The 19266-nt window shown below is 38.8% G+C and overlaps 1 protein-coding gene and 1 long non-coding RNA gene across 2 annotated transcripts; both read left to right on the top strand.

The window, feature by feature from the left end:
* The first annotated feature begins 7153 nt into the window (after positions 1 to 7153).
* Positions 7154 to 14293, top strand: LOC119617236. The gene is made up of 8 exons (XM_037976723.1): positions 7154 to 7219; positions 7793 to 7977; positions 8160 to 8297; positions 10318 to 10456; positions 11787 to 11967; positions 12320 to 12461; positions 12658 to 14147; positions 14232 to 14293. The coding sequence occupies exons 1-7, from the start codon at positions 7154 to 7156 to the stop codon at positions 12869 to 12871; spliced, it is 1065 nt and encodes a 354-aa protein (XP_037832651.1). The 3' UTR covers positions 12872 to 14147; positions 14232 to 14293.
* Positions 14294 to 14315: 22 nt separating this feature from the next.
* On the top strand, positions 14316 to 15578 carry LOC112450029. The gene is made up of 3 exons (XR_003038594.2): positions 14316 to 14365; positions 14481 to 14557; positions 14724 to 15578. It is a non-coding gene; the product is annotated as an uncharacterized LOC112450029 (long non-coding RNA).
* The last annotated feature ends 3688 nt before the right edge of the window (positions 15579 to 19266 follow it).

Below are 19266 nucleotides of genomic sequence, written 5' to 3'. Positions count from 1 at the left end.
CAACCACGGAGTGGAGGTTTACCCGGCCTACGAATATACCCTTCAGAACGTAGATAGATACCACTTTTTTTTGGCACTTAGAAAAATTGCGGTCAAGTTTGGCACTTATAAAAAGTCACTCAAAGTTCTTACTTTGAAACTTTTTGTGAGCTAAGTCGCTTGTCCAGCTGTGGTTGGCAAGCGTGTGCTGGGTGCCCACTCAGAGGAGCTGTTGGCTGGGATGGAGATAAGGCTGAGTTCTGCACCTGTGTGAAGGAGTGAATGTGTAGCCATGGGATTAAAGTGTCTGTCTTGTAACTGTGAGTTTGTTGGTTCAATCCCTTGGCCAGGTCATTTCGGTTGCTGCTTTGGCCTTTTCTGAGCCTTGTCTCTTCCTGTCCCAAGCGTGTCTGGGTTTTTTTCTGGGCAGTGTCCTGGTACAATTGGGCAGACTCTGTCTGCTGGAATGGAGATAAGGCTGAGTTCTGCACCTGTGTGAAGGAGTGAACGTGTAGCCTTGCAATTAATGCGTCTTTCTTGTAACCATGGGTTTGTTGGTTCAATCCCTCGGCCAGGTCATTCCAGTAACTGCTCGGTTGCTGTTTTGGCCTTTTCGGAGCCTTGTCTGTTTCTGTCTCAGGCGTGTCTGGGTTTTTTGCTGGGCCGTGTCCCGGTATAAATCATTGGGGAATTCATACGGCATTGTCCTGCAAATGTCTCCTTACTAAGCTGGGTTAGGGCTTAGGTTTAGGACTAAGGTGTGAATTGAGTTAAGGTTTGGTCTATGGTTAGGTATGTACTGGTAATGGTTAGGGTTAGGGTAAGGGTAAGGGTCAGGGTTAGGCTGTAGTAATGTATCGAAGTCAATGGAAAGTCCCTGCAAAGGTAGAGAGACAGACATGTGTGTGTGTGTGTGTTTGTAAATGTTCAATATGAAGACATTGTGTGAAGACACATTATGCTGTGGGGACATTTGGAATTGTGAAGACAGAGTGATGTCCTTATACTTTGTGCAGTATGTAGTAGTAATGTAATGAAAAAGTAATCTATCTATCTATCTCCTAGTCAGTTGTTACACACAAGTCCTAACGTCGTAGGAAAAACAAGTATGTGTGTGTGTGTGTGTGTATGCTTGTAAATGTTAAATATGAAGACATTTTGCATGAACACACTTCAAGCTGTGGGTACATTTGGAATTGTGAGGACATAGTGATGTCCTTGTAGTTTGTGAAGTAAAAAAAATTAAATGGTTTCATATGCTGCATTTGGATAAAATCCTCAGTTTTTTCAGATACTCCACCAACATAAGGGATGACGTTGTTTATGAATATCATGGGGTTCAGTGAGGTGGCACAGAGCAGAGTTGTTAGAGCTGTCACCACCCAGCAAGAGGGTTGCAGGATTGCATCCCAGCCTGGGGCCTTTCTGGGTGGAGTTTACATGTTCTCCCTGTGTCACATGGGTTTACTCCCGGTACTCCGGTTTCCTCCCACAGACCAAAAACATGCATGTTACGTTAATTAGTAACTTTGAAATTGTCCCTGGGTGTGAGTGAGAGCGTGAATGGTTGTTTGTCTCCATGTGTCCCTGTGATGGACTTGCAACCTGTCCACACAGTTTTTTTGCATCACATGTTAAGCTTATGATTTTAATATTAGTGCATTTCAAAAACAGCAAAACTGTTAAGATTTCATCTTATGCAATGATTTTTTCTTATTATATAATCCTAATTTCAGCATTGTAATCTGTGAGTTTTATGATGAGGAGATGAGAATCACATGAAGCAAAATGAGATTTATGTGATTTAGCAGTTGTTCCAGTCTAAGCTTCGGTACAGTAGAAGACCTTTTGTATAAGCATGAAAACCTGAAAATACACAAAATAATGCTGTTCAGGTTAAAAAGTGTAAATGTGTGCTGTGGTGGAGGTGTTCTTGAAGACAGAACAACTATTTTTAAACCAAATGAATGTAAATTACTATCTGTTTACTTTTTTGTCCTGCCTTCAGTTACGTTAAGTTATTCAGATGTCTTCCATCATCTTTGCCTGGATTTTTCCCACATTTGTTTACCAATATGAATTGTTTTTAAAAATGTATTTTTCTTGTAATTGTTGCAAACAAAAATTAAAGGCGAGCGACGATTTATTTTATGTGCTAATATTAAATTTTAACCATGTCAGACTTGCTGTCTTGGTCACAGATGCACCAGCAAGACGTGCACCAACAATTTGTCCTCTTTTAAACTCTGGTATGTCACCCATAATGTTGTGTGCATTGCAATATTTTGAGCCAAACTCTGCTCTTACCCTGTTAATTGAACCTTCACACTCTGCTCTAACAATGCAATATGTAATTAATGAAGATCGGCCACCAGGCTGGTCCAATTTAGCCATGAAACCTCCCACACTAAAATGACAGGTGTTTCAGTTTCATTGTCCCATGTACTTCCTACCTCTATCAGAGACCTGCGGTTGTTCCTGGAATCTGTTGGAGCCACTCTTCCAGTTTGGGGGTCACAGCAACGAGTGCATACCTGCCAACATCTGATGACAGTAATGAGGGACACCTGTACATATCAGAGAGCACCAGCAGCAGATTTTCAATTCTAATAAATTATGATTGATGGCTGAATCAATGAATAAACACACCTGAACCTATTCATTGATTTTGAATGAAATTAATGACTTGAAGTTATGTTTATAATGATGATGATGATGATAATTAGGATAATAATATTGATATATGTTAAACATATTGTTATTATAATGCTGTAGTCCATTTCACCAGAGAGTTTGTTGTTTGACCTAAGTAGATTGACCTATTTTGGCTCTGAACCCCATCATCTGGTCTCTGTGGACTGGTTGGACCATCAGGAGTCACCAAAGACTCTCTGTAGACTGGTTGGACCATCAGGAAACAGTAAAGACTCTGTGGACTGGTTGGATCATCAGGAGACACCGAAGACTTTCTGTGGACTGGTTGGACCATCAAAAGCCAGCAGAGACTCTCTGTAGACTGTTTGGACCATCAGGAGACAGCAGAGACTCTCTGTGGAGTAGTTGGACAACAGAGACTCATTTTACTACAGGACGGCTGTAGCTTCAGTATCAGGGCTGTCAACACATTTTGTATTTAAATGATATGTTAAGCTTGATGTTCTGTAGTGATGACAAAATTCCTTTAGGCAAAATTTACACTCGACTATGTTCCGTTAATATCAGAATGTTTTTTAATGTCCCGCCCAACAAAGAAAGCAGAGAGTTTTTCTCGTCCTCTGTTGCCATTTTCCAAACAACTTGGTCACTGTGCGACTGATAAACAAATTGTTTTGGAACTGTCATACCAAATCAAGACGGTTGGTAGATGTGGGAGTACTCTGCTGAGCACTGGCAGATAGGTCATCAGAGCAGTTTGTATCTTGGGTCTGAAGGTGTTTCTGAGTTATTTAGGATGATGGGTATCAAAGTGTCCATAGTTCTCACATCCTTCCCATATAGCTCCTCTCTGGGCTTGCTCATATAGTAGTTTTCCAACAGTGATAAGTTCTCTGCCCTCATGCACGAGTTTCCTGTTCCAGTAGCTCATTTTCATCTTTCAGCCATAACACATTTCCTCATATTAGGTACTTTCAGGTTGTTGTTTTTATGCCTATATTCAAATATTGCATGTGTGGAACAGTAGCTAAGTAAAAAGTGAGGTCATACATACAGGGTGTTCTAATAAAGTATAAATTCAGTGCTCTTGTCTTTAATAATTCAGTGTCAGTGCAGAGACATTGACTCATTCATCATGTTGCTCTCTGTGCTGCTGCTGCTGATGGTCTGTGGTTCTCAAGCTTATCATTTTCGCTCAACAAACAAAGCAGAGAGTTTTTTTCGTCCTCTGTTGCCATTTTCAAAACAACCTGGTCACTGTGCGACTGATAAATAATTTTTTTTGGATCTGTCTTGCCAAATCAGGACGGAAGGTAGATATGGGAGTACTCTGCTGAGCACTGGCAGATTGGTCATCAGAGCAGTTTGTATCTTGGGTGTTTCTGGGTTAATCGGGATGATGGGTATCAAAGTGTCCATAGTTACCACATCCTTCCCATATATAGTGGTGTGAAAAATTGTTTGTCCCCTTCCTGATTTCCTGATTTTTTGCATGTTTGTCACACTTAAATGTTTTGGCCACGGCCCTGTGTGAAAAATGGATTTACCCCTAAACCTAATGGCTGGTCAGACCACCTTTAGCAGCAACAACTGCAACCAAGCGTTTGCGATAACTTGCAATGAGTCTTTTACAGCATTGTGGAGGAATTCTGGCCCACTTATCTTTGCAGAATTGTTGTAATTCAGCCACATTGGAGGGTTTTCGAGCATGAACAGCCTTTTTAAGGTTATGCCACAGGAAACCCTAACCATATTTTACTGTTGGTATAATGTTCTTTTTCTGGAATGCAGTGTTTCTTTTACGTCAGATGTACTGGGACACACACCTCCCAAAGTGTTCAACTTTTGTCTCATCAGTCCACAGAATGTTTTCCCAAAAGTCTTGGGGATCATCAAGATGTGTTCTGGCAAATTTGAGACAAACTTTAATGTTCTTTTTGCTCAGCTGTGGTCTTTGTCTAGGAACTCTGCCATGCAGGCCATTTTTGCCCAGTCTCTTTCTGATGGTGGAGGCATGAACACTGACCTTAACAGAGGCAAGTGAGGCCTGCAGTTCTTTGGATGTTGATCTGGGGTCTTGTGCAACCTCTTGGATGAGTTGTCAGTGTGCTCTCGCAGTAGTTTTCGGTGGCCAGCAACTCCTGGGAAGGTTCACCACTGTTCCATATCTTCACCATTTGTGGATAATGGCTCTCACTGTGGTTCGCTGGATTCCCAAAGCTTTGGAAATGGCTTTATAACCCTTTCCAGAATGATAGATCTTAATTACTTTCTTTCTCAATTGTTCCTGAATTTCTTTGGATCTCGGCATGATGTGTCTTTTGGTGGACTACACTTTGTCAGGCAGGTCCTATTTAAGTGATGTCTTGATTGAGAACAGGTGTGCCAATAATCAGGCTTGGGTGTGGCTAGAGACAGTAAACTCAGGTGTGAGAAACCACAAATAAGTTATGTTTTAACAAGGGGGGCAATCACTTTTTCACACAGGGCCATGTAGGTTTGGATTTTTTTTTCCTCCCTTAATAAGAAACATCTTTATTTAAAAATAGCATTTTGTGTTTACCTGTGTTGTCTTTGACTAATACTTAAATTGGTTTGATATTCCGAAGGGGACAGCAATTTTTCACACCACTGTAGCTCCTCTCTGGGCTTGCTTGTACAGTAGTTTTCCAACAGTGATAAGTTCTCTGCCCTCATCCATGAATTTCCTGTTCCAGTAGCTCATTTTCATCTTTCAGCCATAACACATTTCCTCATATTAGGTACTTTCAGGTTGTTGTTTTTTTGCCTATATGCAAATACTCCATGTGTGGAGTAGTAAATTTGTAAAAAGTGAGCTTGTACATGAAGGGCATACTTATAAAATATGAATTCAGTACTCTTGTCTTTAATAATTCAGTGTCAGTGCAGAGACATTCTTCTCACTTTAGTGGCACTATGATGACCTACTACCCACTGGAAACTTATGCAAACGGATCAGTCTCAGTCAGTTGAGATTTTAAAATTCCTTATTCTAAATGTTACATTTTTATTATTTATTATTCCTTTACTTTAAATCTGCAGGTGATGCTTCACTTTAAAATACAGCTCACAACATGCACATACTTTATGCACTGGCAGCTGTGGTACTGAGATCCAGACCCTTCCTGATAACATAGTTGATAAACTCAGTGATGGATCTTGTCAGGCTGAAGGAATCCAAACTCGGCTGCTTCCCAACAACTCTCCTCTTCAACTAGTGTAAGTCCACCTTAATATCTTCTTCTTTCAGCTGCTCTCTTTAGGGCTCACCACAGTGGATTATCTGCCTCTTTTTCACCCTGCACCAACCCTCTCCATCTCCTACTTCACTTCATCCACATATTCTCCTCTTCCTCTTCTTTGGCAGATCAGGACAGTTGAGCTAAAATTTTCACACCAGCAAACATCCATGACTGATCAAAGCTTTGCTGTTATTGATCATTTTTAAATGTCTCGGCAGCTAAATGATAAAACCTAATGTAACACAAGAACCCTTTTGTTTTATTTTTTAATTTTTTTACTTATCTTTTTTTTAAACAAATATATAAACAAATATAAAAACTTTTTTTCTTCGATGACATCTTGTTTGCTCAAGATAAAACAAACTTGGTTGTCTTGAGATGATGGAATAGTTAACAGCTTAAGAAAACCACAGAAAAATTATTTACTTGAAGGAATGCATATCACCCGCTGCCTTTCATACCAAAGTTTTAAACAGATTCTGTGTGATTTTTTTCCCATGTTGAGAAACAATATTTTGATTAAGTCTTGATAATAAAGTTATGTTATCTCATGTTGTTTTGCTTGTCACTGGGTGTGAAATTGTGATTAACTCCACTGGAAAGGGAAGGGAACCCACAATATATCCACTAAATCTCTACAAAAGGGAAAAAAACAAGGTATGAATGGAAGAAAGATTAAATAAAATGCTGACGAATGAACTTAATTGAAACTGGAAGTAAGAAGTTGAACAGTTTTTGTAAAAAAATAAAAAAGATAATTGACAGTAGATAAAACAGTAGAGACCAATACCTAAATCAGGAAAACAGTCATCTAAATTATATCAAACCTCCTGCATAAATGTAATGACAAACATGGTATGAAACATTTGGTAGAAAAATCCTTCAATAAAACGTTTACTTAACTTGACTTTTAACATTTTAACTAAAAGCCAACTGACCAAATAAAAAGCAATGGTAGAAAAAACCTCTAAAAACAAAACATGGCTCCAGTGGATGAACACCGTGGAAAACAATCACTTGATCACCTGCTGATTTTGTAAGTTTGCTAAATGAAATGAACACACTACATACAAAATACGTATATTTTTTTGTTACTGAGAGAAATTAGTATTCGATTCCCTTCATCTCAGAAATGATTATATGCCCTTATGGGACACACATCACAGTCAATCAACTAATGATTCATTTCATACACTCCTGATCCCAACCTGTTATGTCTATAAGACCCACCTGTCCACAAAATCCTCTCCACCACCATGGGTGAAACCAAAGAGCTGTCAAAGGTCAAAGGACATCAGGGACAAGACGGTAGATCTGAGCAAGTACCTGGAATAAGCGAGCTTGTTAATGGTCTGAATACAGTTGGGACCTCAGTCTCCACTGTAATGACTGGATTCGTGCCACAGGGTCCAATCTGGTCCCATCTGATCTACATTTATGTTCACTGGCAAACTCAGACCTGTACCTGTGCCTTCTTGAGCAGAAGGATCTCGTGCTGTATGGTGATGTTCCTCTGCGTTCTCATTGGCCAAGGAGTGGTATTGCATCAGTCATTGCATCCATAACATTTCCACAAGCAGATGGTCTCTTTGTATAAATGCAAATAAACCAAAGAAGAGGAAGTAGAGAGGAGATTGTTCAGGAAAGTATAAATGTTGTGTCTGAAAATTCAGTCTTTATTTAGAGGACTCCTTCATCATGTTGCTCCCTGTGTTGCTGCTGCTGCTGCTGGTCAGCAGAACTCAAGCTTCTCATTTTTATGGCACAGTGATGACCTACTACCCACATGAAACTCATGCAGACGGATCGGTCTCAGTAAGTTAAGATTCTGTCATTCTTAACTCCAACTTTGAAAATTTCATAATATTTAAGACACCATTATTTTAAATCTACAGGTGATCCTTCGCTACAAGTTAAATTACGCCTGGTGTAATAAAACTAATTCATGGGGTTGCAGCGGCAACTGTGGGACTGCAACCCAGAGTCTTTCAGTTCAAGACGTTGATCAGAGTAGTGATTGGTGTCAGAGAGAAGGAATTGTAACTCGGCTGGTTCCTAACAACTCTCCACTTCAACTTGTGTGAGTCCACCTCAACACTGTATAAAAATATAGAGTAAAATAACCGTCAGTGATCAGCTCTGCTGCTCTGTCTGTTTCTGGGAATTAAAGAGATCTTGTTGGACTTAAGAGCTCTGCACACACACTGCAGCGTATCTGATTCTGTGTAACATCTGAAAACTTCTCATTATTTTCCAAACTAGGTTGTCTAGTAGCAGTTGGCCAACTAACATAAATAAAATTATATCTTGGAGAGCAGTGACGAACGTTGAACTGAGGAATCGGTCTGACAACAACAAACCCAACACATCACCACAGACCACTATCCTCCCAGCTATAAGGTAATTTTAGTTTTTGCATCACATGTTGGCTGAGGAATTAGAAGCTTTATTGCATTACAGTCAGTATCTCCATATGCTGATACTGGGGGACTCACTGAGTTTACGCTTATGAAACAATTGAGATGGTGTAGAAAAAGTGCTGAGTGGTCATGACGAGAAATGTGCTCAGTGGAGGCAGATGTTCCCCCCCAAAAAACAGATCATTAGAACATTTAAAAGGATGTTCTTTTAAATTATTTATCTTTTAGAGGAAACAGCTGTCAACAAAATTCATAAGAATAAAAAAAGAGAAAGGAAGTTTTGACAAGAATTGACCAAGTGTGTTCTTTATTTGCAAGTCAAAAAGCATCTTATTTTTATTTTTATTTATTTATTTTTGTCCTGTTGTGGCATCTCAGGCATACCATATAGAGAAGATAGCTGCATGTGCCAAAACAGATTTGCTCTGCAATACGGATATCTCAAGATGAAAATCCCAATTGCAGGGATTATTGCTATTACATTGTTGTAATAGCAGCCTGTTTATATGACCTTCAACTATCAGGACTGTTTGTGAGTTCGTGTGCAAAGGTGTGTGTGTGTGTGTGTGCGGGGACTTGTATTGGCTACGTTGTGGGGACAATTTTCCTAACATATACTAACTTGTGAGGACCAACTGCTCCTTGTGGGGACCAAAGCCTGGTCCCCATGAGGAAAAATTATGTTTTTGGGTTAGGGGTTAGGTTTAGGACTGAGGTGTGAATTGAGTTTAGGTTTGGTTTAGGTTTAGGGTTAGGTATGTACTGGTAATGGTTAGGGTAAGGGTCAGAGATAGGCTGTAGTAATGTATGGAAGTCAATGGAAAGTCCCCGCAAAGGTAGAGAGACAGACATGCGGGGGGTGGGGGGAGAGGGTATGTGTAGTAGAGACGCAGAGAGACTGACTGCATATATATATATACATATAAACACATACATACATTCTTCACATGTACGTGAATTTGGAGGCACTGATCCTCATTTACACTTATGAAAATACATAAAAAATGCAAAAAGTCAAAAATAATAAAACTAAATAATAACAATTACAATATATATAAAACATATATTCACACATATATACACATATGCATACATACATACATACATACAAAAGGTGTATTCATGTTATATGGGTGCATGTATGCTAGTTAGCCACCTGGAGATGCAGTAGAAGGCCCAATCTACAGCACCCAAGAGCAAAAGGACAGGTGGATCCAGCCCCAGAAGGCAGAAGCAGTCGCATGCAAACAGACACTGGGCACCATCCCAAGGCAGCTGCGCGTCTGCACAGAGGTAGGTCGCCAGCGAAGCACAGGGCCGCAGCCTCTCTAGACGAGGATCAGACCGCCAAGGTCCCCGCCTTCGGCCACCACCCATCCCACATTGCACCTAACCCCTTTGGCCCCTCCCATAGGTGGTGAGCCCATGGGAAGGGGGACCCACGTCTCCTCTTTGGGCTGCGCCCGGTTGGGCTCCATGGGTGAAAGCCCGGCCACCAGGCGCTCGCGAACGTGCCCCACCTCCAGGCCTGGCTCCAGAGTGGGGCCCCAGTGACCTGCATCTGGGAGGGGGAACACTGCATTCAAAAATGTTGTTCTTCATAAGGGATCTTTGGGCTGCACTTTGTCTGGCCCCTCACCTAGGACATTTCTGCCTATCTATTCGATCTATTCGATCTATTCTCCTACCACCTATGGAGACAGCTGTCAACAAAAATTAAAAATTGAAGAAAAGTTTGCTGAACAAGTTGTTCAAGTTAATTTGACTACCCACTTCCTTCAGAACAGCTTTATGGTTATTTTCACTGATTATTTAGTTGTCACAGGAATAAACATCAAAATGACAGCACAGTTTGAATACATATGTTAATAAACATGGAGATGAGGTATCAATCAGAACCCAGACAAATTGTAATGCAGCCAAAACAATATCAACTTAAAGTAAAAAAGAATAAGTCTGTGAGTCTTGTGTGAAATTATTTTATGTTTTTGTTCTTTCAGAGTTCCTTCTAACTGTCAGAGAAATATTAACCTGTTGGCCTTTGACCCCGATGGAGACGAAGTTAAATGCAGATATGGAAATGATTCGTTGTCAGAGTGTAGACCCTGCACAGCACCGTCTGTCCTCAGCCTCTCATCAGTGAGTAAAAACTGATTATCTCAGCTCAGATTAGACAGATGAATGGAATATATAATCATAAAATTGTCTTACAGCAGCGTATAACGATCTAACAGAAGCAGAAGTAGTGTTGTTCATCTCTGGTCTGTGGTCAATGTGACATGTATCTTGAAATGCTGCCAACAACTTGATTCATTAAGATGAATGAACAGCAAAAAACAATAAAATACAATTCAGCATTCAAACAAGTTACAAGTTAGGTTTCTTCACAATACAATTCAGGCTTTAATTGAAACATGAGTCAGCCTTTAATGACAATACGATTATGCTTTTATTTGCTTTAATTTTAATAGCTTTCAATCATGATACGATCTGATTCAGTATGAGTTTGATTCATTCAACAGTGAGATTTAATGCAATAACAAAGAATGGATACTTTATCAGTCACTGAGACAAATTATTTACTACTTAACAAAAAAATGCACAATACTTTTTCATAAATCCTGACTCACAAATGATGAACAATTCACAAAAACGAGGCCTGGTGCAAATTTATTAGAACCACCAGGCAGCAGATGTGTTTAAAGCTCCTCCAGTAACTGAGCAGTGAGCAGTAAATGCATTTTCTACATTATTAATAATAAAACACAAGTTAACCATTTTAATGTAATATTGTTCAATCCACATGATCAGGCTGAAGCACACTTTCAGAGTGTTTGTTGCTGTTTTTTCAGATGCTGCAGTTCTTCTGAACAGTAGATGTAGCTAATGAGAAAACAGTACTGCTAAACAGCAGGAAGTGCAACCAGAGGAGTTGTCCACTAGAACAAGTTAGAAGGATGAACAAGATCCACATGGTTCTTTAGTGAAATCTGACCTTGACATTTTTTTGTTGTTTCTTAAACAAGATTCAAGATAGATATAGAATACAATTTGGAAAAAAGCAATAACATAAACAAAAATTACATAATAATATAAAAATTTTAATATTTCTTAAAATTCTGTATGATTTTAAATTGATTTAGGGATTGAATTGTTTCTTAAATCTACTTTTTTACATGTATATTTTCAGCAGTTCAGCTTTACAGGAAAAAGGATTACAACAACTTGTTTTCTGAGCGGTAATTCAGTTGGAACTCAGGATTCAAATTAGATAAAACAGGCTTAAAAAAATCAGTTTCCAGGTTTAAACAAAATAAAAAAAACAAAAACAAAACAAAGATAATGAACTTGTGTTTTGTCTTTTGTTCCAGTGCTGAGCTGAAACTATAACCGCCTTCTTCTTTTTCTTCAGTTTCACAGGAATCTGATTGGCCTTTTGTGAATTCTTTATTTGTTTTTCCTCTTGCAGTCTTGTACTTTGTCGTTCAGCCCAACAACAACCAGTATCAATGAAACATTATATGCAGTCCAGATGATGATGGAGGAATTTCCCAAACAGACCATCAATCTGACTCACACTAATGGTTCACAGGAGGTGAAAACCACCAACGATGCTATCAGCAAGATACCCGTCCAGTTTCTTTTGAAAGGTACAGTCCTTTGTTAGGATTTATTTGGTTTAGAGCCACAAAGATCTGCTCTGAAGTTAGATCTGCTGTTCAGAGACTGAAAACAGCATCTGTTCAATACTGGTGCACAAATGTCTCAACATCTACTAGTTGGAGTTTTATCTAGTAAAAAAACACATTTTTATAATCTCTGTAAATTATGGACAGAAAGTTTCACCTAAAGAAATGAACATGGCATCTGCACAAAGGTTTACTTTCTGAGATTGTTGCAGAATCATTTGAGTCGAAGTGTTGGACCACTTTGTTGACAAACAGGTTTGTATTTTCTTCATTTCATTGTGGCTCAGTTTGTTGCTTTCTTGTGTTGCTCCAGTGGTTCCTTCAATACCTTCCTGCACTGAAGGTCTGTATCTGCCCAGATTTCTGCCTCCAACTCCAGACAACAGAGCTCAGATCTACACAGTTGTTAGTCAGACGGTGGAAATCCCCATCGTGGCAGAGGCAACTCAGTCTACGTGAGTGAAAACAAAACACATTTAAAAGAAGTTTAAAGTTAACATAAAGGTGATGTGCAGAACTGCTTCTCGTCAGGTAAGTTGTAAAGTTAACCATTTGGATCACGGAGTGAAGAAAAATAGTCTGACTTTGAGAACGCAGGGAAACCTTTGGACCTTTCACCTGTCAAACTGTTTTTATTCCTGTTTGTTAAAGGATCACTGAGCTGCTGTTCAGTGGACCAAACAATGTGGTCAAGAGTACATCAGGATCAGGAAACTTCGCCCTGAAATGGACACCATCTAACCGAGAAAGTGGACAAAGCCACTCCATCTGCTTTGTTGTCCAGGCAAAGTCTGTATCTTCTCATATCAACATAACATTTAAAATGTACAGAAATAATCATGTTTTGCTCCTACAACCTAAATAATGACAGATTAAATGCTAGTGTTTGTGTTGCAGACACCAGTTTTTCAACTACAAAAAACCCCCATCAAATACTGCATTACTTCAATGAAGGGATAAGACTGGTGAAAAACAAATAGAGGAGAGAAAACCCTTTATTATAAGACCAAATAATCTACGGTCAAAAATGTTTTTCCCACTTTACTGAACTGTCAACAACACTAAAGCAAATGTTGCAGAAAAAGATCAACAGTAAACATCAAGTAAACATTAAAAAACACCTAAAAAAAGAAAAGTTTTAAAAGACTAACACATGTTTAAATAACAAACATTATGAGGAAAACTTCTTCCCTCCAGCCATCTCTCTGGACACTGGACCTGAAATTGTCCATTATGTCCACAAATTTGGACAACACGACTCCCAGTCAACGGTAATCTAACGTGAGACCAAAAACAAGTTCAACTTTGTCATCAGTCCACAAAAAGGATTCAGTTTCTGCTCTTGTAATCTTCATCCTAGTCTTTTTTCTTCTTGCATTTATACAGTTACAGCAGGAGCATCTGCTCCATGTCTGCTTTCTCTGTTTCTGGGAGCGTTCTTGGCAGCGTTACAGCGCCACATACAGGCCAGGCATAGGTAGTACAGTGTTTGGTTTGTTTTCTGTACTTCTTTGTGGATGAAAACATTTTTAGAAATCATAATTTGGAAAGCAAGCATTCCCATGTGGACGAGGCCTTTAAGTAGCAGCCCGACTCTTCAATCATCAATGCAAGGTCTGCCATGTCTTATTGATGAAAACAAAAGTCACCTAACATCTGTAAACTTCTCACAATTATAAATACTTTCAGTTTGAATAAACCTGAAATCAACAAAGGCTTTAAGGTTTAGGTCACAATAATGTTGTTCTGACTGAAGAGTTGTCCAGATGGTTGTCTTTCTACATTGGAGAAAAACAACCAAATCTATTCCTGTGAAAACTAAAAAAAGTCCCATTGGCTTTAATTCAACTTGTTTTAAAGATAAGATAAGATAAGATAAGATAAGATAAGAAAGGACAAGATAAGAAAATTTAGGATGAGATAAGATAATTTAAAATAGGATAAAATAAACTTTATTGTTATCATGTTGTGGATGACTGAGAATCTAAATCAGCATATTTGTTTATTGAAATATTTTTGACAAGATTCTTAAACTACATTTCTACACTAGTGCAATAACAAAAATACTGTTCTGACTTGTTTCCACAGCTATTCCAATATTCTGTATCAGTCTGAGCTTCGTTGTGTTGCAGTTCTTATAGGTAAGTGGAGTTCTTCTTGTGTCACATTTTTAAAATCTCAGCGTTTTTTTTACTGATCCTGCTTATCTGCTCTTCCCTTTACAGACCAACCACCACCAACAACACCATCACCACCAACACCATCACCACCAACATCAACCCACCACCAACAACACCATCACCACCAACACCATCACCACCAACAACAACACCATCACCACCTCCACCACCACCACCCCGTAAGTTTGACCGGAGTTAGGTTGATGTCTTAGAGTCAGCGCTGTATTTGTCAGTAACAGAACTGTACTTGAACGCCTCTAATTGTGACACAATGTTAAATCTCTGTGCTTCTAGGGTTTCTTAATTCTCTAAAGCTAAAGATCTCAACTACAATGTCACTGGAGAAAAACAAGGAGATCATTGAAAAACTGGTTAGTAACTTCCTTGCTTTTAGTTCAAAGAATCACAATCACAGTTTGAACTGGTTCAACTGGTTGGGATGATAGTTCAGATATAAAATATGATCAGATACGATCAGTCATGTTTATGATGTGGTACTGATTTTATCTCAGCAACAACCTGTGTTTTCTTTTCCAGGTTAAAGATGAATTGATTAAACGAGGGCTGCCAGCACACATAAGTGTAAGCCTTCTGAGCAATGGTTCAGTGAAAGTCTCAACAACAGCACCCCCTAGTGGCTAATCGTGAGAACACATCAACTGTCTGCAGGGAAATGTTTCTATAAATTTGGATTTAACTTGTTTCTTTTCCTTTCTTTTATTTTGTTTTTCTTAACAAGGAAGTTTAAACATTTTATTACATATGTTTGCAAATAATAGCATGTTTGAAATATTATAAATAATTGTGTGTTACTTTATTTAATCTTGAACTATTTTTAAGTCAAATTAATGATAATCTACTATCTCTTTAAATGTTTGTCCTTATTTCATTGAAAATAACAGTTTTTCAATGTCTTCCATCATCTTTGCCTTATTTTTCCACACTTGTTTATCAATTCAAATTATTTTCTAAAATCTGTTATTCTTGTATTTGTATATTTTCATGTTGCAAACAAAAAGTAAAGGGAGCCACAGTGAGGAGTTATTTTATGTGACAATATTAAATTCTTAACCACGTCAAAGGGAAATTTTATTTCTTTAGTTTTTTAAAAAAAACAAACTGTAATTTTTTTTTACTTATATTTTCAATGTAAATAAACTTTATGTTTCAGTGAAAAGTAGTAAAATTAAGAGGAACCTTCAAAGGACTGATATACTCATATGTGATTGTGGACATTATTACAGGAAGTGTGTGTGTGTGTGTGTTGGGGGTTAGGTGTAGCTCTTGTGGTGGCTCAAGGATAACTTTCAATCAATTGAAACTTAAAACTCAGAAATAAATAATAAATGCACTAAACATTATTTTGCTGAAAAAAGTCTCTTGAACAAGTTTTTTGTGAGTCAAAAATTATTTTTAGTGGCTAAATTAAAAGAGTCAAGGCTTCAGTCGACTGAGGCTAACTGAAAGATCTGTCTCCAACAGATCTGAGGAACAAATCAGAGATCTCTGTCCAGACGAGTCCTTTAACAATTGATAGACAGAGAATCAATCAGTCTGTCTGTCTATCTATCTATCTATCTATCTATCTATCTATCTATCTATCTATCTATCTATCTATCTATCTATCTATCTATCTATCTATCTATCTATCTATCTGTGTGAATGTATGCTTGTAAATGTTAAATATGAAGACATTTTGCATGAACACACTTCAAGCTGTGGGGACATTTGGAATTGTGAGGACATAGTGGTGTCCTTGTAGTTTGTGAAGTAAAAAAAAATAAATGGTTTCATATGCTGCATTTGGATAAAATCCTTTCAGTTTTTTTCAGATACTCCACCAACATAAGGGATGACATTGTTTTTAAATATCATGGGCTTCAGTGAGGCGGCACAGAGCAGAGTGGTTAGAGCTGTCACCACCCAGCAAGAAGGTTGCAGGATTGCATCCCAGCCTGGGGCCTTTCTGGGTGGAGTTTACATGTTCTCCCTGTGTCACATGGGTTCACTCCTGGTACTCCGGTTTCCTGTTAAGATTTTATCTTATGCAATGATTTTTTAATTTTATAATTAATAATTTCAGCATTGTAATCTGTGAACTTTGAACTGGATGAGGAGATGAGAATTACATGAAGAAAAATGAGATTTAGGTGATTTAACAGTTGTTCCAGTCTAAGCTTCGGTACAGTAGAAGACCTTTTGTATTAGCATGAAAACCTAAAAATATTCACAATAATGCTGTTCAGGTTAAAGAGTAAATCTGTGCTGAGGTGGAGGAGAGGGGGACAGGGGGAGAAGTTCCGAGACTGTCTCGCCCAAATCAGAAAGTTCGGCAGGTATCAGGCAGATCAGGACAATTGAGTTAAAATTTTCACACCATCAAACATCCATCACTGATCAAAACTTTACTGTTATTTATCATTTTTAAGTGTCTCAGCAGCTAAAGGATGAAAATTGACGTTTTATTTTTTATTTTTTTACTTTTTTTATTTTGTAACGAATACTAAAAGCCAGTTTTGTTTTGTTTTTTAAAAAAATGAAATTTTGTTAGCTCAAGATAAAAAAAAACTTGGATATCTTGAGATAATGGAATTGTTAACACCTTAAGAAAACCACAACAAAATTATTTCCTTGAGAGAATGCATATTACGTTTACTTAACTTGACTTTTAACATTTTAACTAAGAGCCATCTGACCAAATCAAAAGTAATGGTAGAAAAAAACAAAACCCTAAAACACTTAAAACATACCTGCCATGGCTCCAGTAGATGAACAACGTGAAAAATAATCACTTGATCACCTGCTGATTTTGTGAATTTGCTAAATGAAATAAACACACTACATACAAGTTATGTTTTTTTTGTCATTGAGTGAAATTAGTATTTGATTCCCTTCGTCTCACAGATGATTATGTGCCCTTATGAGACACACATCACAGTCAATCAACTAATGAATCATTTCATACACTCCTGATCCCAACCTGTTATGTCTAAAAGGCCCACCTGTCCACAAAATCCTCTCCACCACCATGGGTGAAACCAAAGAGCTGTCAAAGGACATCAGGGTACCTGGAATAAGGTACAAGACCATCAGCAAGATACTTGGTAAGAAGATTGTTGCCATTATTCAGAAATAAAAGAAGTATAAATCCTTAGTGTGGATAATACCTCATGGGATGAGGATGATCATGAGAAAGGTGAGGAGTCATCCCATGGCAACAAAGGAGGAGCTTGTTAATGATCTGAATACAGTTGGGACTACAGTCTCCAACAACACCATTGGTGACACGCTCCACTGTAATGACTGGAATCGTGCCACAGGGTCCCATCTGGTCCACATTTACACTTAACAGCCACTTTATTAGGTACACCTTGCGAGTACCGGGTTGGACCCCCTTTTGCCTTCAGAACTGCCTTAATCCTTTGTGGCATAGATTCAATAAGGTACTGGAAACATTACTCAGAGAGTCTGGTCCATATTGACATGATAGCATCATGCAGTTGCTGCAAATTTGTAGGCTGTACATCCATTCCACCACATCCCAAAGGTGCTCTATTGGATTGAGAACTGGTGACTGTGGAGGCCATTCGAGTACAGTGAACTCATTGTCGTGTTCAAGAAACCAGTCTGAGATGATTCGTCCTTTATGACATGGTGCGTTATCCTCCTGGAAGTAGCCATCAGAAGATTGGTACACTGTGGTCATAAAGGGATGGACATGGTCAGCAACAATACTCAGGTAGGCTGTGGCGTTGACACAATGCTCAATTGGTACTAATGGGCCCAAAGTGTGCCAGGAAAATATCCCCCACCCCCCTGCACTACCACCACCAGCCTGAACCATTGATACAAGACAGGATGGATCTTTCATGTTGTTGATGCCAAATTCTGACCCTACCGTCCGAATGTCGCGGCAGAAATCGAGACTCATCAGACCAGGCAAAATTTTTCAATCTTCTATTGTCCAATTTTGGTGAGCCTGTGTGAATTGTAGCCTCAGTTTCCTGTTCTTAGCTGACAGGAGTGGCACCCGGTGTGGTCTTCTGCTGCTGTAGCCAATCCGCCTCAAGGTTTGACGTGTTGTGCGGTCAGAGATGCTGTTCTGCATACCTCGCTTATAACGAGTGGTTATTTGAGTTACTGTTGCTGTTCTATCAGCTTGAACCTGTCTGTGGACATACACTGAGTTGCTGCCATGTGCTGAGCAATTGGACAGGTGTACCTAATAAAGTGGCTGGTGAGTGTATGTTCACTGGCAAACTCAGACCTGTACCTGTGCCTTCTTGAGCAGAAGGATCTTGTGCTGTATGGTGATGTTCCTTTGAGTTCTCATTGGCCAAGGAGTGGTATTGCATCAGTCATGGTATCCATAACATTTCCACAAGCAGATGGTCTTTTTGTATAAATGCAAATAAACCAAAGAAGAGGAAGTAGAGAGGAGATTGTTCAGGACAGTATAAAAGTCTGAAAATTCAGTCTTTATTTAGAGGACTCCTTCATCATGTTGCTCCCTGTGTTGCTGCTGCTGCTGCTGGTCAGCAGAACTCAAGCTCCTCATTTTTATGGCACAATAATGACCTATTACTCAAATGAAACTCCTGCAGACGGATCGGTCTCAGTAAGTTAAGATTCTGTCATTCTTAACTCCAACTTTGAAAATTTCATAATATTTAAGACACCATTATTTTAAATCTACAGGTGATCCTTCGCTACAAGTTAAATTACGTCTCGTGTGGTTACAGTCAATCATGGGTTTGTAACGGCAACTGTGGGACTGCAACCCAGAGTCTTTCAGTTCAAGACGTTGATCAGAGTAGTGATTGGTGTCAGAGAGAAGGAATTGTAACTCGGCTGGTTCCTAACAACTCTCCACTTCAACTTGTGTGAGTCCACCTCAACACTGTATGAAAATATAGAGTAAAATAACCGTCAGTGATCAGCTCTGCTGCTCTGTCTGTTTCTGGGAATTAAAGAGATCTTGTTGGACTTAAGAGCTCTGCACACACACTGCAGCGTATCTGATTCTGTGTAACATCTGAAAACTTCTCATTATTTTCCAAACTAGGTTGTCTAGTAGCAG

The sequence above is a fragment of the Kryptolebias marmoratus genome, linkage group LG7 (genome assembly GCF_001649575.2).
Source record: "Kryptolebias marmoratus isolate JLee-2015 linkage group LG7, ASM164957v2, whole genome shotgun sequence".
In the NCBI taxonomy this organism is placed as follows: domain Eukaryota; kingdom Metazoa; phylum Chordata; class Actinopteri; order Cyprinodontiformes; family Rivulidae; genus Kryptolebias; species Kryptolebias marmoratus.
This window is presented reverse-complemented; position numbering and strand designations above follow the sequence as displayed.